The 25,643-nt window shown below is 48.9% G+C and overlaps 1 protein-coding gene across 1 annotated transcript; it reads right to left on the bottom strand.

The window, feature by feature from the left end:
- Positions 1 to 940: 940 nt before the first annotated feature.
- On the bottom strand, positions 941 to 24,644 carry LOC309369791 (alkaline phosphatase-like). The gene is made up of 11 exons (XM_081911111.1): positions 24,187 to 24,644; positions 19,857 to 19,973; positions 15,321 to 15,436; positions 13,523 to 13,697; positions 12,065 to 12,237; positions 10,975 to 11,100; positions 10,407 to 10,476; positions 7,678 to 7,812; positions 5,920 to 6,111; positions 3,526 to 3,642; positions 941 to 1,477 (listed from the first exon to the last, which is right to left on the bottom strand). Exons 1-11 carry the CDS (start codon positions 24,257 to 24,259, stop codon positions 1,176 to 1,178), a joined length of 1,596 nt encoding a protein of 531 aa, XP_081767237.1. The 5' UTR covers positions 24,260 to 24,644; the 3' UTR covers positions 941 to 1,175.
- Between the last annotated feature and the right edge of the window lie 999 nt (positions 24,645 to 25,643).

Below are 25,643 nucleotides of genomic sequence, written 5' to 3'. Positions count from 1 at the left end.
AATGTCTGCTTTATATACATTATTTACACAATGGGCCCCACGTGATTGGCTAATTCCGGGATTCTCCTGTAGGCCAATCAGGTTGCGGATTCATTTCCACCTGGAGCTGGATTGGGTGGCTCCTGTGGACCAATCAGACTGCTGCATTCTGGATCCTATTGTTCTAGGACCAATCAGACTGCTGCATTCTGAATCCTATTGTTCTAGGACCAATCAGACTGCTGCATTCTGAATCCTATTGTTCTAGGACCAATCAGACTGCTGCATTTTGGATACTATTCAACTCAGTACATAACAAGGGGAGTGAGAGACTGTATAAGAGCGATTCATGGGGTCTGTGAGGGGGATTTCTGTCAGGAGAGTTCGTTCTGACATGTGGTAGAGCTGAGGAGAGCCAAGAGTATATGCTCTCAGGTTCTGAACTGCATAACACCGTTAAAAAATAATCAAGACACAGTCCCACATGGTGTTCACAGGAAAAAGGATCCTCAGAGGGAATACAGTCATACCTCATGTTACGTTCGCTTCAGGTTGCGTCCTGTGGCGACCCGGAAGTAACAGAACAGGTTACTTCCGGGTTACGCCACTCACGCATGTGCAGACACGCAAAATGATGTCACACGCATGCGCAAATTGTGACCTGCGCACACGCAGAAGCGTGTTACATTCTTTTCAGGTTGCAAATGGGTCTCAGGAACGGATCCTGTTCGCAACCAGAGGTACCACTGTACTCTGACAGGAAAGGGCAGTAGTGGTTGATGTGTTGTGCGACAAGCACACAGAGTGCAATGAGATTGAGTGTTTGTGTGGGGGAGAGGGAGGCTTGGTTATTTTCCTTGTACACAGGTTGTACATGGACAATAAAGGTATTAATAATAATTAATTAATTATTATAATAATAATAATAATAATAATAATAATAATAATAATATTACAGGTGTAAAGAAAACAACACCATGCTTTATTCTTTGAAAGCTGAGGCTAAAGACAGCATCATCATCATTCATTAATATACAGTTGTATGCAATGAAGCCAAACAAATGAATGAACAAGACTGATGTTCCTTTGGGAATGTCCGGGGAAGCCAAGGATTTTCTAGGACCTCCCAGGTGATGGCCAGAGGTCTTTTGAAAATGAGCTTTCCAGTAGTGTGTGTGTGTGTGTGTCTTTCAGTGTCACATCATCAGCAAGAAAAGGCACGCCCAGAGTGCAAAGAGGGGTAGCGAGGGGGGGCGATGTGAGACACCCAGGCCAGGTGATCCAAAACCTTCAGTCCGGACCTGCTCAGGGCAGTCGGGGTGCCTGTCATATGGCTTGATGCAGCCTGCATAGGCCAGGACATGGGCGATGTAGTTCTGCTCCTGGATGCCGTGGAAGAGATGGGCCATGGGTCCCTGTGCCATGATGGCCACGTCCTCTCCGCCGTGGGTCTCGATTTCCAGGGGCACAGCTGCCTGCTGCCGGTAGTCCTTGTCCTCTGGGTGGGCGAGAGGCAGGAGGTCAGTCTAGACTTTTGGACAGTGGCTCGGTGGCACTGCGTGAGCCCATGGCACCCAGGGGGCACTGAGATGGGGCTCATCGGGAGTGGGGCATGGAGGGTGAAGGAGCCCACTGCAGTACCCCCATGCGCCAAAGGAGAAACAAGCTCCCTTGGCCGCAACACCTCGCGGGGTCAGGGCTGATGGAGCTCATTCATCTGAGCACCTGACGTGACCATGCCCCAGCCCCGAAGGCCAGCCCGGCTGCGGCTTCCCTCGATGAGGGAGCTATAGTGGGGGTGTCTGGTTACACCCCCCTGGAAAATGCACACAGGGCAACGGCCTTCCAGCACCCCCACGCTACACCACTGTAGTGGCACCCAAATTTCTGTTGCATAAGCTCATCCCCAGTGCCCCCTACCCTATCAAAAGCATTCTTTGCACGACCTGCTAAGGAAAATAACAGCGCAAATGGAATTCAAAACAGTAAGCATTGATGGAGTCTCTAGAACAAAGGAACTAGGAGAACAATCTGCGACTGGGCAAAGCACCGTGGGGCAGGGATGGTTGCTTGCAGAAACTCAGGCTGTGGGTCAGTCCTCAGAGGGAAGGGCTCCTAGGCCCAGGATGTGAGGGAAGGTGCAATAGAATGATCCATGTTTGAATCTACACTGAGCCAATGCAAGAAATGGTGTCGGCAAATGCGGGTACAGTGGTGCCTTGCAAGACGAAAAGAATCCGTTCCGCGAGTCTCTTCGTCTTGCGGTTTTTTCGTCTTGCGAAGCAAGCCCATTAGCGGCTTAGCAGATTAGCGCTATTAGCGGTTTAGCCGGCTTAGAGGATGAGGTGATAAGCGGCTTAGCGGATCAGCTGTTAAGCGGTTTAGCGGCTTAGCGGATCAGCTGATAAGCAGCTTAGCGGCTTGGGGAAAAGGGGGGGGGGAAGGAAAAAACCCCGCAGGAACTCGCAAGACATTTTCATCTTGCGAAGCAAGCCCATAGGAAATTCGTTTTGCGAAGCACCTCTAAAACGGAAAACCCTTTCGTCTTGCGGGTTTTCTGTCTTGCGAGGCATTCGTCTTGCGGGGCACCACTGTATAACACTGGTCCTGCTAGCTAGGGATGATGGGCGTTGTAGTCCAAAAACAGCTGGAGACCCAAGTTTGGGAAACCCTCTACTAGCTTATGCAAACCAGCCTGACCAGGCTAGCTAAGTGCAGAGCCATTAAGGAACAACGGCGAGCCAGGTACTGAGGCATAACAAACTGTCCTTCCCCCCTGGTTTTGTCACAGGAAAATGTGTCCTTTTTGAAATCTAAAGGAGTTTCTGGGAACAAAAAAACGACGTGAGCAGAGAGACTGGGAGCCATGACTGACTGCTGCTTTGGACCCAAGCTTGCTGAAGCTATGAGAGGGGCATTGAGAGACCCTTGTGGTATAATGTTCCACACCCCTTCTAGGTGTATATAGGTGTAAAATAAACCATATAGCTTAAAACACTACAGTCTCTGACGTGCCTGAATTCCCAATGGAAACACAACCACGGGTGGGCACCTGGAATCCCCTGGAATCTTGTGCACTGCTCAACAGAGATTGGGGGTGGCGTGCAACCTCTGTAACACTGGTGTCAGAAGTGGGATCCGTGTTTTCTCTGTATATACTGGCAGGCGAAACCTGCTTTCACCTGCATTTTCAGCTTGCTACCAAACCCTTTTCTTGTCTTCCCAGTCAAGAAGGAGTCCCAGCTTCTCCTATTCTGCACCTGTTTTCACTTCTCCCCCCTCCTTTGTCCCATCTCCCCTTGCACACAGACCACCCCCATGTTAACCAGTTGCATCTTCCCCATCCCACACGTCTTAACTTCTAGGAACCTTTTTCAGCTTCTGCCCTGCTATGACACTACCACCCTTCCTATCCTTGCACACCCGCCTTGCACACCCTTGCTTTCATCGGCACCCCCCTTCCCAGGCCACCCCTGCTTTTTGCAGCCCCTCAGTCCTCAAGCAGAGGTGGTTCTCCTGAGCTCCGCATCCCAAAGCTCTGCATACCGATAGCATCGGAGCTGACATCTGGGCGGCTGCCATTCCTGAGCTTGTACCCAGGTCCGTTCCCGTAGAGGATACTGGTGAATGCCCGCTTGTCTTTCGCTTGCTTGGGTGCCAGGCCTGTGGAGAAGCACAGATGATGCTCAGTGCTGGCTCTGACCTGACCAGAGTCAGACACACTTACAGCAGAGTGGAATCAATGGAAGGAGGGTCTCAGGCTGGCCGGATAAATAAATGTGCATTTATTTCAGCCCCCACCCCAAACCAGGTGCCCTCCAGATGTTTCGAACTACAATTACCAACAGCTGTATGATGCTGGGTTAATGGGAGTTGTAATCCAAAAGACCTGGAGGGCACCTGATTTATCTGTTTGTCCCTCACCATTTTTTAAAAATGCAAATATCCTGGTTTAGCTAATCTTAGTCAACTCTCCTTCCTCAGAAGGAGAGGCTTCCAGATCTGAGGAAAAGGTAAAGGGACCCCTGACCATTAGGTCCAGTTGCGGATGACTCTGGGGTTGTGAACCAGAGCAGCGCATGGAAATGTCGTTTTGCTTCCCGCCGGAGTGGTATCTATTTATCTACTTGCACTTTGACGTGCTTTCGAACTTCTAGGTTGGCAGGAGCAGGGACCGAGCAACGGGAGCTCACCCTGTCGCAGGGATTCGAACCGCATTAAATAGCCATGGTGGCTTCCCCCATGGAATTCTGGGATCTGTAGTTCATTAAGGATACCCCTACTCCCCCTCATAGAGCTACAATTTCCCAAGTTCTCTGTGAGGAGGGGTTTATTGCTTTCTCCTGCTCTAGGGAAGAGAGATTCTGATTAAACACCAAGAAGAATTTTTTAATGCTAAAAGCCATTTAACTATTGCCATGGGAGGTGGCGGACTCTCCTTCCTCGGAGGTTGGATGGCCATCTGTCATGGAAACTTTAGTTGAGATTCCTGCATTGCAGGGGGTTGGACTAGATGACCCTTGGGGATCCCTACACTTCTATGATTCTACGATTCTCAAACCACCCTGGGAATTGTGCTAGGGGGGCCTTTCGCCTCCTTCCTTATGTTTTTATCTGTGTGCTAAAATCCAATCCCTTACACAAGCCATTAGCTGAAAAGGTTTAACAGAAACTGGGTCCTTCTGGGATGTTTTTCCCCTCCTGGGAAATCATATGGGCTAGAAATTTGCTTTCAAGTTTCAAAAAGGGCAGTTCTGTTTCTCAGAAGCTATGTGATTGCTAGGGCATTTCACAACCACGAGAATTCTTGCATTGCAGGGGGTTAGACTAGATGACCCTGGGAAGCCTTCCAACTCTACAGTTCTACTTCCCCAGCCACTCTGGGCGGCTTCCATCCGAATATTAAAAACACAATAAAACATCAAACAATAAAAACTTCCCTAAACCGGGCCACCTTCAGTTGTCTTTTAAAAGTAAAATAGCTGTTTATTTCCTTCACATCTGAAGGGAGGTTGTTCCACAGAGTGGGCGCCACTACTGAGAAGGCCCTCTGCCTGGTTCCCTGTAACCTCACTTCTCGCAGTGAGGGAACCGCCAGAAGGCCCTTGGTGCTGGACCTCCGTGTCCGGGCAGAACAATGGGGGTGGAGACGCTCCTTCAGGTATATGGACTGAGGCCGTTTAGGGCTTTAAAGGTCAGCACCAACACTTTGAATTGTGTCCGGAAACATACTGGGAGCCAATGTAGGTCTTGGGGGCCACTCCCAGTCACCAGTCTAGCTGCCACATTCTGGATTAGTTGCAGCTTCCGGGTCACCTTGAAGGTAGCCCGATGTAGAGCACATGGCAGTAGTCCAAGCGGGAGATAACCAGAGCATGCACTACTCTGGCCAGACAGTCCGTGGGCAGGCAGGGTCTCATTCTGCATACCAGATGGGGTTGGTAGACAGCTGCCCTGGACACAGAATTGACCTGCACCTCCATGGACAGCTGTGAGTCCAAAATGACTCCCAGGCTGCACACCCGGTTCTTCAGGGGCACAGTTACCCCATTCAGGATCACACACCAGCCCACCCCCTGTCCCCCAAGAACAGTACTTCTGTCTTGCCAGGATTCAACCTCAATCCATTGAATTCTATTAATTCTATGAATTCTCAGCCTGGTGGCTCAGAGTATTTGGAGACTAAGACTTCCAGAAGAGGTGGAAAAGCTTCTCTGCATCAGTGCTGTAGCGTGGGGGGTGCAGGGGGCCCGGCCGCACCGGGCACAACATCTAGTGGTTAGGGTTAGGGGGCGCAAATCCACGGGTTAGGGGGCGCAAATTACTTGCCTTGCCCCGGGTGCTGACAACCCACGCTACGCCACTGCTCTGCATTGCCCCTTGCCTCTGAGATAGGGAGCAAAGTCTCGCTCTTCAAAGAGCCTGGAAACTTATTCTCACCAAAGATGTTGTTGCCCCGTGGTGTGTTGCCGCCTAAGGTGAAGACGTGCGAGTGGTCAGCTGTGACCACCATGAGAGTCTCTGAGGCGTCGGTCAGCTCCACGGCTCTCTCCACGGCCCGGTCCATCATCACAGTCTCGCTCAGGGCCAGCTTGGCTCTGCCCTTGTGATGCCCGTGGTCAATCCTGCCTCGTAAAGGAGAAAAAAGCAACATATCCAGACCTTTTTCTCCCCGCAAGAGACACCAACCCCACTGTTCCAGGCTCATGACCGAACATTCCCCCAAACATGAAAAGTAGGGTGTCAGGGAGAAAGGTTCTAGCGCAGGTGTCACCAAGCCAGGGCTCATGGGCAGCCTGGCACCCATCAAGGCTTCCAGTGCTGCCCCACCCAGAGCAGGTGACCCGGTCTCTGAGCGTTCATTTTCAAAAAGTCATCCTCTAGCCCTCCCAGAAAGAAAGTTATGAGGTAAAATGTGCAGGTAACCTATGAGAATGGTGTGGTATATTTTTCCTGGTACCAAACAATGTTCCCTGTTGCTATTAGGCAGCAGGAGCAGCAGGGTGTGAACTCTGTATGTCAGGACCAGCAGGAAATATCTGACATCCCATAGTAAGCATAAGGCGGCCAGGCTGGTTGTCTCTCTAGTTTTGTGTTCTGCCACATGTTCTGTTCTGTTTGGCTGCCATCTTGTGTTCTGACACATGCTCTATATGGCGGCCATCTTGTGCTATGCCACCTGCTGTGTATGGCAGCCATCTTGTGCTATGCCACTTGTTCTGTATGGCAGCCATCTTGTGCTATGCCACTTGTTCTGTATGGCAGCCATCTTGTGCAATGCCACTTGTTCTGTATGGCAGCCATCTTGTGCAATGCCACCTGCTCTGTATGGCAGCCATCTTGTGCAATGCCACTTGTTCTGTATGGCAGCCATCTTGTGCTATGCCACTTGTTCTGTATGGCAGCCATCTTGTGCAATGCCACTTGTTCTGTATGGCGGCTATCTTGTGCAATGCTACTTGTTCTGTATGGCGGCCATCTTGTGCTATGCCACCTGCTGTGTATGGCAGCCATCTTGTGCAATGCCACTTGTTCTGTATGGCAGCCATCTTGTGCTATGCCACTTGTTCTGTATGGCAGCCATCTTGTGCTATGCCACCTGCTCTGTATGGCAGCCATCTTGTGCTATGCCACTTGTTCTGTATGGCAGCCATCTTGTGCAATGCCACTTGTTCTGTATGGCGGCCATTTTGTGCTATGCCACTTGTTTTGTATGGCGGCCATCTTGTGCTATACTACCTGCTCTGTATGGCGGCCATCTTGTGCTATGCCACCTGCTCTGCATGGCGGCTATCTTGTGTTCTGCCCTGCCTCACAGCTGCCACTTTATACTATGCCTCAGGCCCTCCATGGCAGCCATTTTGTGACTGCCTGCCCTAGCACTCTCTCAAAATTCGAAAAAAGTGCCCACAGATTGGCAGCTCCTGTCTCTAGCATAACCTGCTAGAAGTGCTCATTTTCTAGGCGGAGGGAACCATTTTGTTTCTTCGGAGGACCACCCAGTCGCGTCAGCCTCAAGCTGCAAGCCAGAGTTGCGCAGGTTTGCTGCGCTAGCCAACATGAGGCTTGCCAGTCCCTCCTCGGTTCAGATGGGAGCCAGTGCAGGTTCCCTCACAGAGCACAATGGTCGCCATATCATCCCCGGGGTTCTCTGCTGCCCCTTTCAAGATGGGAGAAGCGGAGAACGAGGATACTCATCTTCCACAAAGAGGAAGAAGCCGTTGGGGTTCCTGCGCAGGATCCGTATAGCCTTCTCCGTCATCTCCACAATGGAGGGGTCCGTGTTGTTGTCGCGATCCAGCTCGTACGCCATGTCGTGCGGCTCAAAGAGACCTAGCGATTGGATCAGAGAAAGTGAGCGTCGCCGTGGCAGGAGCCTGACTGAGACGAGGGAACATTACGTTTTCATTATCATTGGCTATTCAGATTGGTGCGTGGGCCCAGTTGGCATTTGCTCCTTGCGGGGCCATTTCGGTGGTGGCTCCCCGTTTGTGCAATTCCTTCCCTGGGTGAAGAGAAACTGTCTCTCTCATGATCGAGTCTTGGGAGGAATCTGAAAACATTCCTGTTTACCCAGGCGTTGTGATGGGTGAAAGACAATGTTCCTGGAAACCCTCAAATCATGGGCTAGGAGAAGGTGATTGTTGCTCACCGTTTTAAGAAAACACACACACACACACGGTGCATTTGTCACCCTGGGCCATAGGTGCCAACTCCCTGGGGCCCTGGTTGCCTATTCTCCCACAAAATTCCCCATGAAAGAGCCAAACACCCACAAAACCCACAAAACACCCATAGTCGTATGACCAAGCTAGCACTCCTTTCCTGGGCTCCTTCACCCTGGTATTTTCAGATGGAGAGTAGTATGCAAATGTAATAAATTTAAAATAAATGCAAGTTATTAATATTATTAATATTAATAATAATACTATTGCTATTATTTTACATTAGGGATGGGGCAGCCCCTTTGATATGGTCCATGGCTTCGCCTCACCCCTGGCTACTACTGCCCATGAATTAGGTTGGAAAAATTGCTCTGCGGTTTTTTGTTCTTTTTTGAGAGTGGGCGTTAATGGGGATGGCGGCTGCAGAGAGAAATTTATTAGGCAGAGTAACAAGTGCAGAGAGAGAGATTGAGATGATTCCCTGCCTTGAGGAAATTTCAGTTTAATGTTGATTGAGTGGGAAATTAATGAAAGGACACCTTTGGGAAGCCTGCAGGCAGGACCTGAGCACAAACAGCAGTTCTCTCCACCCTTGCGATTCCCAGCTGCTGACATTTAGGCAGATTCTGCTTCCAACAGTGGGCTTGGACATTTCCCTTGTGGCTAGTAGCCATTGATAGCCTTACCCTGCATGAATCCGCTTTTGAAACCATCTGAGTTAGCGGCCATCACCGCATCTTGTAACAGGGAGTTCCATAGTTCAACTATGGGCTCAATCAAGATTCGGCTTGTCCCACCATTTCCCCCCAGGGAAACCTGCTGTTTACCGCTGAATCGTAGCAAATGCCAATTGGGTTTTCTCCAGATTGGTGTTTGTTTTGATTTAGTGCTCTCAGCACAGGACAAGTGGGGGTGTGGACAAGCCCTATGGGTTGTGGACTGAGGTCCAGCTCCGAGGGCCTTCTGGCAATTCACTCGCTGCGAGAGGTGAGGTTACATGGAACCAGGCCTTCTCGGTGGTGGTGCCCGCCCTGTAGAACGCCCTCCTATCAGATGTTAAGGAGATAAAGAACTATACAGAAGGCAGCCCTGTATAGGGAAGTTTTTAATGTTTAATGTTTTGTTATGTTTTTATATGTGCTGGAAGCTGCTCAGGGTGGTTAGGGCAACACAGTCAGATGGTCGGGATACAAGTTGTTGTTGTTGTTGTTAATTTCCAACATTCAGCTTCATTGTCCAAAAGTCCCCATATTATGGGAAAGGGATAAAAGCCCCCCGTCACTTCCTCCATACCATGCAAAGTTTTATCTATCATTTCTCCTATGACTCACCTTTTCCTTCCTACAAATAACTTTGGGGGTGTGAAACCCTAAAGTAATAATGATGATGATGATGATGATGATGATGTTATCATTTACAGTAATACCTCCATGAACATCCGCCTTGCCTAGTGTCCATTCCGGCGAACGTCCATGGCAAACCCGGAAGTACCGGAACGAGTTACTTCCGGGTTTGCCGCTCACGCATGCGCAGAAGCACTAAATCATGCTTTGTGCATGCGCAGAAGCGCAAAACACTCTGCGTGCTTGCGCAGGTGTGGCGCTTTGCTCTGCATCCATTTCGACTAGCCGCCAGGACTCCGGAATGGATCCCGGTCGCAAAACAAGGTACGACTGTATACCCTGCCCATCTGGCTGAGATTCCCCAGCCACTCTGAGCGGCTTCCAGCACATATAAAAACATAATAAAACATCAAATATTAAAAACATTTGAAAAGTAATGCTCCTAAGGGGCAATGGGGCAAAAAATGCTGAATCGTAGCTGTCAACATTTCCCATTTTTAAAGGGAAATTCCCTTATTCCGAATAGGATTCCTTGCAAGAAAAGGGAAAAGTTGACAGCTATGTGCTGAATAAAGGCAGAGTACACTCAATTAGGACTCAGCTATGCAGCTGCAAATATAACGTTTTAAGTGTGTTTCATGTGCATTATACAAATGTGACACTAGATGGCAATGGTGAGCTAATGGCAACTTCAATATATTTTTCAAAACTTTTTTTTAAAAAGCATTTCCGCAGTGTTTTTTTATATGTGTCTAGATTCCAACTTCGTGGCTCATCTTGTCTGCTGTTTATCTGTATCCAAACACAACCTCTCCCTGCACAGTTCACATTCCCTTGCGGGGTGTCAGGAATCAGGAAAAGTTTGCCCCCTTCCTCTGACCAGTAGGAGAGAAACAGGAAACCCCCATAGTACTCTTACCCATAAGATGGTTGGTAGTGTTTTCATTGATGGAGGCCAGGCCTGTTTTATTCCAGACATACTGAGCTCCCTAGAAATAAATATTGGGTTCATAAACGCCAGGAATCAACAGCATATTCATTACACCAGCCTTCTTGCACCCGGTGCCCTCTTAATGTCTTGAACTACAACTCCCACTGATATGAGCTGCAGTCCAGAACATCTAGAGGGCAGGGGAGGCTGCAAAAAGTGGATATATTCCCATTGTTGTTATGATTACCATTTAAAGCATGTTTGCCCTATTCTTCAGCCCAACAAAGGCTCCCAGAGTGGCATACAAAGCTCAGCAATAAGACAGATTCTGCCTTCAGCCTTAAAATCTAAAAGGAACAGCACAAAAGGAAAACGAGATTGGAAGGGAGGAAGAAGAAAGCAGGCAGTAGTTCTTGGTTACAGTCTTGAAATGGAAAGAGTTTGAGGAGAGGAGGAGTGAATGTTTTCTCTAAGCCACAACCAGGGTTTTCTCCCCCTGCCCCCTGCCCCCCACTCCATCCCGCTGGACTCCCAGCCCTTCCCCAGTTCCCATTACCATCCTGTTGCTCAACCACATTTCAATGAGGTTCAGGCCATCCTTCCTGGTCCCATTCTGTTTCGGATGCTCTGGGTCGCTCATGTTCCTAGGCATCATGAATTTCCGCCCTCCTCCGAGAATCACCTGCCAATGTGAAGAAGGCAATGTCACTGTTCATCGCCACCTCGCCAGAGTTATTTTTCTTTTTCTTTTTTAAAAATTCATTTTTATTAAATTTTCTATTCTAACAATCCAATCAAATCACATTAGCTATTCCAAATTATACATATACATATCAAATAATCCAAATATTCTGCCAAATTATAAATTTTTTAAGGGGACTTCCCATGCTTCAAGTTCGAAAGGTTCTGACCATCTCATACTGCATTTCATACTGCATTTCATAGTCACAGAGTTATTTTTCTTCAGAATTTTCATCCCGCATTGCAGGGGGTTGGAGAAGGGCCTTCTCGGTAGTGGCGCCCGCCCTGTGGAACGCCCTCTCATCAGATGTCAAAGAGATAAAAAAACTACCTGACATTTAGAAGGCAGCCCTGTTTAGGGATGTTTTTAATGTGTGACATTTTGATGTACCGGTATTTTAAATCTTTGTGGGAAGCTGCCCAGAGTGACTGGGGAAACACAGCCAGATGGGCGGGGTACAAATAAGAAATTATTATTTGTTATGTACTGAGTTGAATAGGATCCAGAATGCAGCACTCTGATTGGTCTTAGAACAATAGGATCCAGAATGCAGCAGTCTGATTGGTCCCCAGGAACACCCAATCCAGCTCCAGGTGGAAGTGAATCCGCAACCTGATTGGCCTACAGGAGGATCCCGGAATTAGCCAATCACGTGGGGCCCATTGTGCAAATAATGTATACAAAGCAGACATTCTGGGGGAACTTCTCTTCCTCCTCACCACTATGAGCTGAATAAAGAGCATGAAATCCACTCTCGACTCCGAGTATATTTCATCATCATCATCATCATTATTATGACATGAACTCTTAGGGTCCCTTCCAGCTCTACAATTCTATGATTCTATCATTGCTCCGGCCAGGCCCCTGAATGGGTCTCCCCGGCCTGCCTGGAGCAGCCACTCACGTTGATGTCTGTGTTGTGCACCAGTTGGTAGGCAATGTCCTTGCAGCCTTGGCTGGCGGCCTCCTTCGACATGTTGACGTCGCCGTACCACTCGCGGCTGGCCGAGTGGGCGTAGGCGGCAGCCGGAGAGGCATGCTGCACACGGGTGGTGGTCACGATCCCCACAGACTTCCCTGGGAGGAGGAGAGGGCATGTGGGAGGCAGGCTTGGAAAGAGGGGAATAGGAATGGGGCTCCCCCTCCACCCTCCCCACCATTCCCACTGCTGCCGGTTGGGGCACTGTCTCTTGTGCTTCACCCCACCTCAACAGCAGAGCCGTCTCCCTCGGGAGGTGGTGGACTCCCCTTCCTTGGAGGCTGATCAGCAGAGGTCAGATGGCCATCTCTCATGGATGGTGTAGCTGAGATTCCTGCATTGCAGGACTACGGGTACCTTCCAACTCTACAATTTTACACTTCTAAACTGCCATTTTGGAAAGAGCCATGTATCCATTGGCATGCCAGCATGGATTGGGTCAGTGTCATGATCCGGTTCACGGATGATTGAAGGCCCAGCTGGGGACGTCGGGACCGGGGCAAGATGGCGGGGTGGGAGCAGGAACGGGAGTCCAGGAGTCAGGAAGCCAAGAGAATGAGGGTCAGAGAGCTGGGAGTCAAGAAGCCAAGGGTCCAAGGGTCAGGAAGCAAGGGGTCAAGGAGCCAAACGCAGCAAGGCAGGAAACACGTTGAGCCGAAGGGAAATGCTGACCTTATATCCCTTCCCAGCTCTTGCCACCAGGTGCTGTGAGTTACCAGTCGGCCTCACCTGTGCGGCCGCACCTTGCCTCTCCAGAACAAACTTAGGAAGGCCCCAGTCCTGCAAAGCCCTACTGGTCACAGGGCCCGGCTCCTGCATGCACTCTTGACAGTCAGACACCGAGGAGAGATAACCTTTGAGGGGTTTAAAGTGGCAGGGAGTAGTCCTGCCGTGTGACCCAACATGCCTTTAAAAGAGACTCTTGTCATCTGTCTCCTTCATAGGAGGGTCATTGGGAAAGGCATGGAAATGGGAAAGCTAAATAAGCAGCGGGTTGGACCAGCATTCCAGCAGGGAGGCGTTTATGCCTGCTTTCCAATAATATACACGCTTTTCTGCGTGAAGAGCTACATTGCAAAATTCAGAGAAATGCAGGTTTTAGAGGGCAGTTGCTTTTCAGTTCCTGTATTTGGGAAATCAAATCAATTTTCTCTCCCCCATGTTTTATGGTGTTTTGAATATTCTGTTGGGAGCCACCCAGAGTGGCTTTTATTTTGCCCCAGATGGGCAGGGAATAATAATAATAATAATAATAATAATAATAATAATAATAATAATTGCTACTACATGGAGAAGGAGCTTCCAGTCCTGGAGAAAGGCTGATGTTTGTCAATGCCCCCCCCATCTGACCCACAATGTCTCCCTCTTTCCCTCAGCTCCTACCCGACAATGTTGCCCGATGCAGCACAGAGTGGACTTCGTTGCCAAAGGTGGTGTTGCATTGGCCCAAGGTGGCACGAGCACTCAGGCCCAGGGTTTTAGCATTGGCCTTTACCCCGCACAGGTAGGCAGTGGCGGTTCCAGCGCTGTCAGGCACCTGCCGGTCCACATTGTACGTCTGCAGATAGAAATGGAGAGATGCTGCGTTTCAGGGAGGCCTGGCAGAAGACTGGCAGGCGGCCGTGTAGCAAGGGGCCAGGAGCTCATCCTGAGAAATGTTACAGGAAAGGGATGCTTAGCAGCTGTCCAGGAGGATATGACTTTGTTAAGGATGCTGGGAATTGCAGCTCAATTAGGCCAGCACCTTTAAACTACAATTCCCAGGATGCTCCATGACTGTTCATTGGATCATAGAATCATAGAGTTGGAACGGACCTCGAGGGTCATCTAGTCCCACCCCCTGCAATGCAGGAATCTCAACTAGATTGGTCATGACAGATGTCCATCCAACCTCTGCTTTAAAAGTGCCAAGGAAGGCTTCCGGAGGCGGCGCCTATCGGCAATGGCGGATTGCCTCTAACCGGAGGGAGAAGCTCCGCGGAAATCGGGTCCACCGCTACAGCGAAGCGGAGGACCCTTAAAAAACCCGCAGGAAGACACAAGATCTACCCACTCTGGAAGAATGGCAGACGCAAGTTATAGACTATATGGAACTGGCAGAAATGACCGGCAGAATCCGAGATCAAGGAGAAGAGCAGGTGGAAGAGGACTGGAAGAAGTTTAAAGTTTATCTACAAAAACATTGTAAAATTTATGAATGCTAAGGGCATTGTAAAGGAAATGAAGGGGTTCTAGTGATTAAGATAAGTAAGAGTATAAAGGGAAGGATAAAGGATGAACTTGAATAACATGATAATTGCTGAACTAATTTTAAAGTGGAATACATGAAAGGAAGGTGGGTGGAAGCAAAGAAAATAAGATTTGGAAGGGTATTAATCTGAAACAGAGTTTTTTAATGTTGAATTTTCTTTTTATGTTTTTATTTTTTCTATTCTGTGTTTTTGTTTGTATTTCTGATGTGTGTGTTTGTTGGTTTTTTGTGATTTTAGTTAATTTTATTGTTGTTAATTTTTGTAAAACTCAATAAAATATCATTAAAAAAAAAAGTGCCAAGGAAGGAAAACCCACCAGAGTCCTACCCTTTGGAGCAGGAGAAAACAAGCTCCTTCCCTCTTTCATGTGACAGCTCTTTAGCTATTTAAAGATGACTATCATATCTCCTCCCAGTTTGCTCTTTTCCAGGCTAAACATACCCAGCTGCTTCAACCGTTCCTCATCAGGCTTGGTTTCCTGACCATCTTGGTCACCCTCCTCTGCACACTTTCCAGCTTGTCAACATCCTCTTTCAATTGTGGAGCCCAGAACTGGACACAGGACTCCAGGTGTGGTCAGGGTGTGGTCACACTCCAGGTGTGACCTTGGAAGGAGGTGGACTCTCCTACCTTGGAGGCTTTTAAGCAGAGGCCGGATGGCCATCCGTCAGGGATGCTTGAGCTGAGATTCCTGCATTGCAGAGGGCTGGGCTAGATGACCCCTGGGGTCCCTTCCGACCCGGCAGCCCTATGATTCTGTGAGCTAAGGCTGCAATTCCTAGGCACACTTACCTGGGAGAAAATCCCAGGTAAAGGCTTGATGGGAGGGAGGCCTTGGAAAATAGGCAGACTGGGCCCTCCTAAGGAACTGGCTGAGGGCGAACACAGCAGCGTGCAGCGGCACTCTCTTCCTTGGCACCGGCTCCCACCTTGGACAAGGCGACGTAGGGGAATCTCTCCATCGCCAGCACGCTCTCTTCCCCAGAGCCTCCTGCCAGCTGGCCCTTGTAGATCCGGGCGGCTGTGATGGTGGGCACCCCCATGCCTGAAAGGGCAGAAGGAGGGTCATTAGAAGAGTTGTCATGGGGCTAAACAACGGGGTGGAGCAGGTTCAGCGACTTCCTTTGGAGAGATCAATAGGAGGCACATTCTTCCACAGGGCCTACTTCCTACTATTTTGGTACCCGTTTAAGCAGTCGTGGTTTCTCCCAGAGGATCCTTAGCTATAGTTTGCTAAGGGCGCAAAAATGGCTGGCCTCAACTAGAGCCAGGGCTTTCTCGGCCGCGGCTCCAATCTGGTGGAACGCTCTGTCACAAGAGACTAGGGCCCTGCGGGACCTGACATCTTTCCGCAGGGCCTGCAAGACAGAGCTGTTCCACCAGGCCTTTGGTCAGGGCGCAACCTGACCCCCTCCTCTGGCAACCTGCACAGAATTTTGCTTGATGGTTGCCATTAATTTGATTTTAATTTGATTTTAATTAATTTTATAATGAATGTTTTTAGAATGTTGAACTATTTTGATTGTTGTTAGCCGCCCTGAGCCCAGCTTCGGCTGGGGAGGGCAGGATATAAATAAAATTTATTATTATTATTATTACTACGGTGCTTTAAATGTATGGAGCGAATGTGGCCTTTGTCCTTGCCGGAAAGAAAGGGACATATTTCATATTCCCCCCTGTTACAGAAGCACATGCAAGTGTTAAATAACTCTGAAGAGAAAGAAGCACATCATTAACTTTCACCCTCCTTAATGACACTAGCCTCCGCCAGTTAATCCACTGCAACTTAAGTTGATTAATCTACTAATCAAAGCTTGCAGCCCTGATGGTATAAATAAACACTATTGCATGAAGCAAGACCATGGTCTTGTTTAGCTGGTCCATTATTTACTATCTCCTTCGGAAGGTGGTGGACTCCCTTGGAGGTTTTTAAGCAGAGGTTGGATGGCCATCGGTCAGGGATGCTTTAGCTGAGATTCCTGCATTGCAGGGGGTTGGACTAGATGACCCTCGGGGTCCCTTCCAACTCTACAGTTCTATGATTTTTGTGACTTTGATGCAGTTTGTAGCCGTGAGTCCCAAGCATTAAAATGAATCGGTTTTAGCAGAACCAGGCACTGTTTTAAATGCAAGGGTAAATGGATTGAGAGCCAGACTCAGTTTCTTATTTCTTTTTAAATAAAAGCATCGCCGCTAAGAGGCTGAGCTAAGGATCAGCAATTCCCTTTTCCAGATCTCACCTGTGCTATGAACCCGCTAGGTGACTTTAGGCAAGACACCCTCAATCGCAGAAATGTGGGAGTCAATGGGATAATCCTGGCCCACATTACAGGGTTGGTGTTCAGGGTTACAAGAATACATGTGAAATCCTTGAAGCACTTTGTGAAATACTAAGGGTCACATCGGCAGCTGTGACATATAAACCTACAGATTGAATACATTGAAAGATAGCTCACAGGGCAGTAAACGTAAGTGTGAAGAGACTCCTGGCTGCAAGGATGTCAAGATGTCTGGCAAGACGTGTGAAGGAATTTGTTGACACTGACAGATGACTCTAGGGCCTCCTTCCTCCTTCCTCTTCAAAGCCCATGTCTGTGATATTACTTTTGCTCTTCTGATAACACTGCTGCTTAGGTACCTTTTCCTTATTGCAGGGATTAATTTCTACTGTACGTGGAGCTAAGACAAGGAAACACCTCTATAATAAGCCTGTGCAACTTATAGGGCCGTGGATTCCACTTTTGTGGTTTTCCAGCAAGTAAAAACTGTCTTATAACATTGCGGCTGGTGCATTTAATTGAAGAAAATCCACTACGTGTCTTTTTGTTGCTGAGAGTTTTGTCAAACCGCTGGACATTGAAATCTGTACTTTATTTTTTTATTTTTTAAAACTGCTCAATAAATGTCTCATTCTCCACCCACCAACCCCCACATGGGTAGAGGGGAATACCCTTCAACATCTCTCTGAAGAAAATAGGGATGTCCTGTATAATAATAATAATAATAATAATAATAATAATAATAATAATAATTATCCCCCTGCCATCTGACTGTTGCCCCAGCCACTCTGGGCAACTTCTAACATATATAAAAACCTTATAAAACATTACACATTAAAAAGCTCCCTAAACAGGGCTGCCTTCACATGTCTTCTAAAGGTTGCATAGTTACTTATCTCCTTGGCTCAGGGGTTGCGTAACTCTGATAAGAAAAGGGACGTCCTAAGGGAAAGCGGGACATTCCGGGATCAAAAGAGAAACCAGGAGGGCTTCTGTAAATCCAGGACTGTCCCTGGAAAAGAGGTTCTGGAGGGGCCAGCCTCTTGGGACGCTCCTGTGATGGCCTCAGATAACCTGGAGGCATGCAGAAGAAGTCGGGGGTTACAAGAAATGTGCAGGAATCAGTGGCCTCTGCACAGCCTTTCGCTTCTGCACGGAAGCGCATGGGCCACTGGGAGCTTTGGGTCTCCGCAGCGCTTGGCTCTCCTGGCCTCCCTCCTCCGATCCAGGAGTCTCCCCCATCTTGCCATCTAAGATAAGCTGCCAGAGGGCGGAACGACCTGGCAGTCAATGGCCTGCACTGACCCAGAGAGCCTCCCACCTGCGAGAGATGATGATGAGTGGGTCTTGGCGAGGTCTGCGGCTGCTCCTCCGCCTGCCAAAATCCACTTTGCGCAAACTCTGGGTTGAGTTATGCGGAGACGGCTCTCTGACGGCGCCAGAGGCAGCGGCCAAAGGGTGTAAATCAGCTTCATGTAGGGGAGCTGGAGAGCGGCAGGAGGGAGGCTGGGCCTCACCTTAGTGAGGAGAGAGAGACGGCTGGACCCCTGCCAGGTGGACCTTCGCTGGTGAGCCAGAGGGAGCAGAGACTGGGGAAACGCTCCCTTTGGAACTCAAGCACTGGGCCAGGGTCTTGAATCCCAGGGACACAAGAGGCTGCCTTATAGCAAGTCAGACCCTTGCTCCATCTAGCTCAGTGTTGTCTGCACTGGCTGGCAGCAGCTCTCCAAAGTTCCGGGCAGGGAGTCTCTCCAAACTCCACCTGGAGATGCCACCCCGGCATCTTCCGCATGCAAAGGCAAATGCTCTATTGCTGAGCAAAAGGTTCGGAGTGCCTTTTTGACTCAAAGCGGGGTCCAACTGTGTCCAAACAGAGATGGAAACTTGCTCATTGAACTCAGGGAGCATTGCACAAAGTTTGGTTACAACAGCTAAAGAAGTGTCCAGGTGCACAGCAAACGGACAATCAACTTTGAAGAATATATAGTAGAATTGTGTGTGTGTGTGTGTGTGTGTGTGAGAGAGAGAGAGAGAGAGAGAGAGAGAGAAATTGGGGTGGCAGCAGACCTTCCAAGTGTCCCTATTTTCCAGGGACAGTCCCAGATTTACAGAAGCTGTCCTGGTTTCTGATTAGATCATAGAGTGTCCTGCTTTTCCCTATTGTCATCGGAGAAATATTGGAGGATATTTGACCCCCAAACCATCTGAAAGCAGTCCTGTTTAGGGAAGCTTTTTTTTTAGTGTTTAATGTTCTGTTATGTTTTTATATATGTTGGAAGCTGCCCAGAAAGGCTGGAGCAACCCAGTCAGATGGGCAGGGTATAAATAGTAAAATTATTATTAATGGAATAATAATCAGAGAAATGCTGAAGGGTTTCTGGTCAGCAGATGCAAACTAGAATGTGGCTCCTGCAAGCTTAACAGTTGTGTGAAAGGGGGATTTTAGCAGCTGTCCTAACTTGTCTGGCAAAGTTGCACCTTTTGAAATGCCTCCTTGATTTTGTCCAAGGGAGCCCTCGGATTTTCCGGTAACACGATCAAAGAAAGGAATAGTTACAGGTAGGTAGCTGTGTTGGTTTGCCATAGTCAAAACAAAATTTAAAAAATTCCTTCCAGTAGCACCTTAGAGACCAACTAAGTTTGTTATTGGTATGAGCTTTCGTGTGCATGCACACAAAAGCTAATAATAAATAATAATAATAATAAATAATAATAATAATAATAATAATAATAATAATAATAATAATAATTTATTTATACTCCCGCCCATCTGGGCAGCTTCCAACAAAATATTAAAATGGTTCTGGTGGCAATGTGTAGATATGGACTGGGAAAAGATCCAAAATTAAACGTTTGCATTTGGCCTTATTATTACATTTCTCTCCCACCTTTCCTCTGAGGAGCTCAGTGTGGTATTCACACTTCTCCCCCTTTTATCCTCACAGCAACCTTGTGAGGTAGGCTCAGGTGAGAGGTAGTGACTCAGCAAAGGTCACTCAAGGAGCTTCATGGCCGAGTGGGGATTGGAACCCTGGTCTCCTGGGTCTTAGTCCATAACTCTAACTATACTAGCTTTCGCTTCACAGATTTGGAGACCCACCCACGCCCCATAGTTTTGTGCACCTATAAATCTGCCCCAAGACCCACTCTGGGTGCGCAGCCTTGTACACCCATGTGCAAACTCACCGTCTCCTAAGAAGAGAATAACGTTCTTTGCTCGGTGGTTCATGGGTTTCAGCTTGAGTGCTGATTCCAGGGTCTGCTTGGCTTTCATGTTCCAATATTCTGGGTCCTTTTCCTCTTCTAGAAGAACCAGGGGAGGAGAAAGTTACTGCTCTGTATGCCTTTGTGTTTTGGATTGGCTGGTCTGAGTGAAAACTCAGCTTCTGCTTAACACAGGGATGAAGCACGTTGTGGCTCTCCAGATGTTCTTGGACTCTAGCTGCCACCTCCCCTGGCCATTGGCCATTCTGGCTGAGTTAGATCCCCTCACATCTGGGCACAGGTTCCTCAGGCCTGGCCTAAGGCATTCAACTGTAGAATCTGAAGGAGCGTCTCCACCCCCATCGTTCAGCCCGGACACTGAGGTCCAGCGCCGAGGGCCTTCTGGCGGTTCCCTCATTGTGAGGTTACAGGGAACCAGACACAGGGCCTTCTCAGTAGTAGCGCCTGCCCTGTGGATTGCCCTCCCAACAGATGTGAAGGAAATAAGCAGCTATCTTATCTTTAAAAGACATCTGAGGGCAGCCCTGTTTAGGGAAGTTTATAATATTTAATGCTGTATTGTTTTTAACACTTGGTTGGGAGCCGCCCAGAATGGCTGGGGAAACTCAGCCAGATGGGTGGGATTTAAATAAATTATTATTATTATTATTTCTTAAGAAATTTTGAAGCTGAAAGTGGAGCAGGGAACCAATCAAGTGGACCTGAAGTAGCGCAAGGGCTCTTAGGGAAGTCTTTTTCAGAAATGTCTCTATACCTCTTGAGCTTCTGCCCACATGTTTTTGCTTCCCAAATCCCACACTTCAACTCCACGAGTCTTATCTCCTTGGCACCTTGACACCAAGGATATGCCTCTCCCCCAGCACCGGGTTTAGGGTGGCGAGGGCAATGCCACCACCGGGGTGCGAAGCCCAGGAGGCACAAAACCGAGAAGATCCATTATTGAGAAGATTCCTTTGAGGGCACCAAATTTTGGCCTCTCCCTGGGCGTCGCATTACAAAAGATTGCAAAAGTCTGCTGCTTCTCTCCCCCCTTTGAAGCTCGGAGCTGTGTATACATTTGGGAAGGAGCCGCTCGCTCATTTGACAAGGACATGATAAGCCCCCTGAGGCAATTTCCCCAAAGGAAATGGCCTCTTCAAAGACCAGAGCACCCCAATTGACATTCCTCACTCAGTCTTGGCAGCCACTAACTGGGACAGCTGTGAGCTAGCCGTGGCTAGTATGATAGCGACCTTCCACAGATGTTGGCAGTCTATCACCAGATGCCAGGAACTCAGAAGGAAGGAAGGCTACCACCATCTTTGTGACCTGATGTTCTTGTGAAGCCTTAGGAAATGAGATTCTAAAATTGCCCCATCAGCCTTTGCTTCCTGTGTTTGGAGGCAGGGGGCTTATGAATTGCCCAGGGAATTCTTATCAGCAAGGCTGCATGGGCTCAACAGATCCAGTTGGGACCTGACCTCACAAGGAGCAAAGGTCACAGGCATCAACCGCCTGGTTCCTAGCAAAACAGACCCTGCCCATTCACAACCCTTGCATGCTCATTAATCACCCATTGATCAGGGGTTCGCCTTGTAACTGATTGAGCCTCTTCGCTTAGGAGAGCTGTGCGATAGGCAAAGGAATCAAATAGGCAGAGCATCCACATTTGTTGTTTATAAAAGTGCCTGATATGAACAGACTCATTCATCCAGGGGGAGGAGTGTGGGCATAACTTATTTATTTTTAATGACAATTTCTGTCCCTTTCTCCCTCACCGAAGGACAGATAGCAGCCTAAAATGCAATAAAACCATGTTGAATACCCAATAATTAAAACGACAGTTATTAAAACTTCATCATCCATAAAGAAAGTTTGGGGGCAGGGAGAGAGAGAATCATATTCCTTCCCTTTCTTTACACACACACACACACACACACACACACACACACACACACACACACACACACCAACCAGATTTCAGATCCCATTTTATGATCCCTCAGGAAGTCTTGCTTCTCTGCCCACTTTCCTGGTGCAGCTGGCATGGAACACTGAGCCAAACTATGGTGGAGCAGGAGACTCTTGAGAGTCCCATGGACTGCAAGAAGATTAAACCTCTCCATTCTGAAGGAAATCAGCCCTGAGTGCTCACTGGAAGGACAGATCCTGAAGCTGAGGCTCCAATACTTTGGCCACCTCATGAGAAGAGAAGACTCCCTGGAAAAGACCCTGATGCTGGGAAAGATGGAGGGCACAAGGAGAAGGGGACAACAGAGGACGAGATGGTGGGACAGTGTTCTCGAAACTACCAGCATGAGTTTGACCAAACTGTGGGAAGCAGTGGAAGACAGAAGTGCCTGGCGTGCTCTGGTCCAGGGGGTCACGAAGAGTCGGACATGACTAAATAACAACAAATGGGGGAGCATGAATGAGCAAGGGAAGCTCTGCTTGCCCACAGTCCATTTTCTATGAAGCCAGGTGCCACCCCCCCCCCCAATTCCAGTTCTTTGCCTATGACCTCCCACCTACCAACTTTGGGCCAGCCTTGTTTGTGCCAACGTCCCCAGAACCTGAAGCAGATCAGCGTGCATAAGGACATAAGGAGCCCACTCATCGCACATCCATGACATTTTGCTTCCCCCAAACTGAGCCCCGGTCAAAGCGCAGGAGGCTCAACCAGGGTTGTCCTCTCAGACTGCTGGTCCCCTCACCACACACTTCCTTTCTTGAGGGTCAGCTGTTCTTTGCAACTTTGCATTGTGTTGGAAGCAGCTGACTGATTTCCTGCACAGTCTCGTTTGGCCCAGTTTGTTCCACAACCCTCTTGTGGGTATTTGCAGAAGATAACACAGGAACCATCTCAGCGGAGGTGCAGGGAGAGTGACAACGGTAGCCTCTGCTCTCAGCTGCAGCAGCAATGCCTTGCAAATCTTGCCCAACATCCTCTTTAAGCAAGACCAGACCGGACCATAAGATACCAACTGGAAGGAAGTGGGCAATTGGTTTCCAGGACACGCTCTGTGCATTGATGCAACTTCTCTGAGAAAGAAACAGCACAAATTCTGCAAAAGTAAAAACCGGAGTGGGGAGAACCTTGTGAGTTCACCTGCTGATCTTAGCCCATTTTATGATTATTATTATATGGGCTGGGTTTTACATTCTTGCCTTATGATTTGGACTAACACAACTTTCCTCCGTTTTGAAGAATGCTCAGAATACTTGCCTGCCCTCACCCTCCCTGCTTAGCAAAGGCTGGCAACAGAGCAAAGTGGGGCACAGACTTTCTGCAAACTAAGAAACCGTGGAGATCAAGTCGTACCTCTGAATTTGGACCTGTGCTCCTGTTCTTCTCGTAAGCAACATCCCTACCTTTCCTTAAGAATGCTAGATGGCCTTGCAGCTGGATCAGGCCAAAGGCCCATCCCATAAGGTATCCTGCTCTTCCAGTGGCTGACCTGCCCTAACAGCTACCTGGGGAGCAGGACCCAAATCTTTCCAAGAGTACAAACGGCAAAGCAGTAATAAGCACTATTAAAAACAAGATCAAGTCCTCAGACATTCAAATGCAACGGGACAAAATGTATAAAACCAGCAGAAGCTAGGACCCCTTAAGCTTGCTTTGTTTTTTAAGAGAAGTCAGCTCCTGGGGAAACACTCTGCACAAGCCCAGAGGCGTAATTTCCTTGGGTTGGGATTGAAAGCAGAAGCTGGTTCCTTTGCTCGGGGAGTTAGAAGTCGGGATCCCTAAAAGCAGGCATGCAGCTCCCCAGAACATGGCACACTCCCCTCCGTCCTAGCCAGAGCATCACCGCTGGGCAGAAAGCAAAGCCAGCTTGAATACTTATGTTACAGAACAGCCTTGGTTGGACTTTGAATGTCTACAGAAGACTCTCTGCTATCGTCAGATCAATCACCCACTGACTTAGATGGAGTTTATCTCCAAGTGAAGCAGAGGAGGGCCGTAACACAGTGGCAGAGTGCCTGCCTTGCATGTAGAAGGTCGCAGGTTCAATCCCTGGCTTCTGCAGGTAGGGTCAGGAAAGACTCCCTGGCTGAAATCCTGGCAAGCTGCTGCCAGTCAGTGCCGACAACACTGATCTAGAGTGGTCTGAAATTGTATAAGGCAGCTTCCTATATTCTCATTCTCTCTCTCTCTCTCTCTCTCTCTCTCTCTCTCTCTCTCTCTCTCTCTCTCTCTCTCTCTCTAAAAAACAACACTCTTTTCCAGAAACTTGGGCTGGTGGCCGATTTGGGTCCAGAAGACCTTCTTCCAAGCAGTGAAACAAAAACAGATAGCTTTGTTTCTCACCTAAGGATGTGGCAGAGAGGCAGGCACAGAAGCAGAAGAAAGCCTGGATCCTCAGGGCAGCCAGGGGCTTCATCCTGCAGCCAAGCCAAGGATGGAAAGAGTCCCTGATGAAAGAGCGCAGCTTCTGAGGCTCTGGGGTTTTTATGCTCCTCCTCTCACCTTTGGACCCAGGGGGGCAAGGGGCCAAAAGGCTGGGAGGGGTGGGAAAGGAAATGATGATGACGTCCCATGCCCTGTCCCGAGAGAAGTACCGGTAACTGCCCACAACACAGTTTCATCACAGCCTTCCAAGTCTGCAGTGGGGAGAGCATTTTTCTGCTGAATCGGCCAGCCTATCTGTAGGCTCCAAGGCTTCTCCCGGACACCTCTTCTGAACACCAGCTCCGGAAGGAAATCAAAGGCTACGGCCCTGTTGAGGAGACCACGCAGCCACTTGCAGGTTTCTGCAAAGAGATAGGGAATCTTCCTCCTGTGGGCCCGGGCAGTGGAGAGTCAGGCGGTTAGGGTCCTCTAAGACACAAAGGCTGCCCCAGAGGTCACTGCAGAGCTCATGCCTGTCTCCTTAGCTGCTTCCGCTGAACTGAGTGGCAAGGACACTTTGGGAAGTCAACACACATGGAAAAACCGAGTCCTGCTTCCTTCCATAGAACTGGGCAGATCTGGTCTGGTCTGCTGACGACTGGAAATTGCCCAGGATGAACGTTCCCTTCCTGCCCAGTGTTGCATTTACTCGCTTAAAACCAGAAGGGCAATGCAAAACGGTGTCTGAACATGTCAAACAATGGAACTTGAAAAACACATACAAATACATTGGAGTTTACAAGTCAAGGTGAATCCAAACAAGACCAAAGTACAGGGCGGAATGTAGCTCAGTGAAATGCACACACCTGGCATGCACAGGGTGCGATTCCTGGCATCTCCTGAGGGGCAGGAAAGAGTCTGGGACCCTGGGGGGCCTCTGCCTGCCAGAGTGTACCAGCCGCCCCCCAGATGGTGCCTGCCAGATGCTTCAGACTTCGATTCCCACCAGCACCATCTAGTAGAGCTATACTGGCCAGAGCTCATGGGAGTTGTAGTTTACAGCAGCTGGTGGGGAACAGCAGCCGCCTTGGAAAGTAGCTAGTCCAGGGCTTGAGAAGCTGACATTTGGAGGGCACCAGCTTGGCAGATTTAGTCTAACAGAAATGTAGAGCAAAGCCTCCTCCACCATCTCAACCAGGCATCACCTACCTGCTGGCCTCCCATCCAGATGTAATGGACTACAACTCCCATCAGCCGTTCCAGCTGGGACCGATGGGAATTGTAGTCCAAAACATCTGGAGGCGGCCAGTTTGGGGGAGGTCTGGAAACCAAGAACAGTTGAGGGGGTTAAAGGGGCAGTAAGATGCATCACACCAAAGGCAGCCAATGTGGTGGTCGGTAGTTGTTTTGGACTACAACTCCCATCCCTGACAATT

Source organism: Podarcis melisellensis (assembly GCF_964234715.1).
Source record: "Podarcis melisellensis genome assembly, chromosome: 5".
NCBI lineage: Eukaryota > Metazoa > Chordata > Lepidosauria > Squamata > Lacertidae > Podarcis > Podarcis melisellensis.
Note: the sequence above shows the minus strand (reverse complement) of the source record. Positions and strands in the feature narration are given on the sequence as shown.

Coding starts and splice junctions, on each gene's coding strand:
- LOC309369791 (XM_081911111.1), bottom strand. CDS start 24,259: ATGAAGCCCCTGGCTGCCCTGAGGATCCAGGCTTTCTTCTGCTTCTGT. Junction 10,477..10,974: donor TGTGGTTGAGCAACAGGATG/GTAATGGGAACT, acceptor ATTTATTTCTAG/GGAGCTCAGTATGTCTGGAA. Junction 3,643..5,919: donor ACGGGGCAACAACATCTTTG/GTGAGAATAAGT, acceptor GCTTCTCCACAG/GCCTGGCACCCAAGCAAGCG.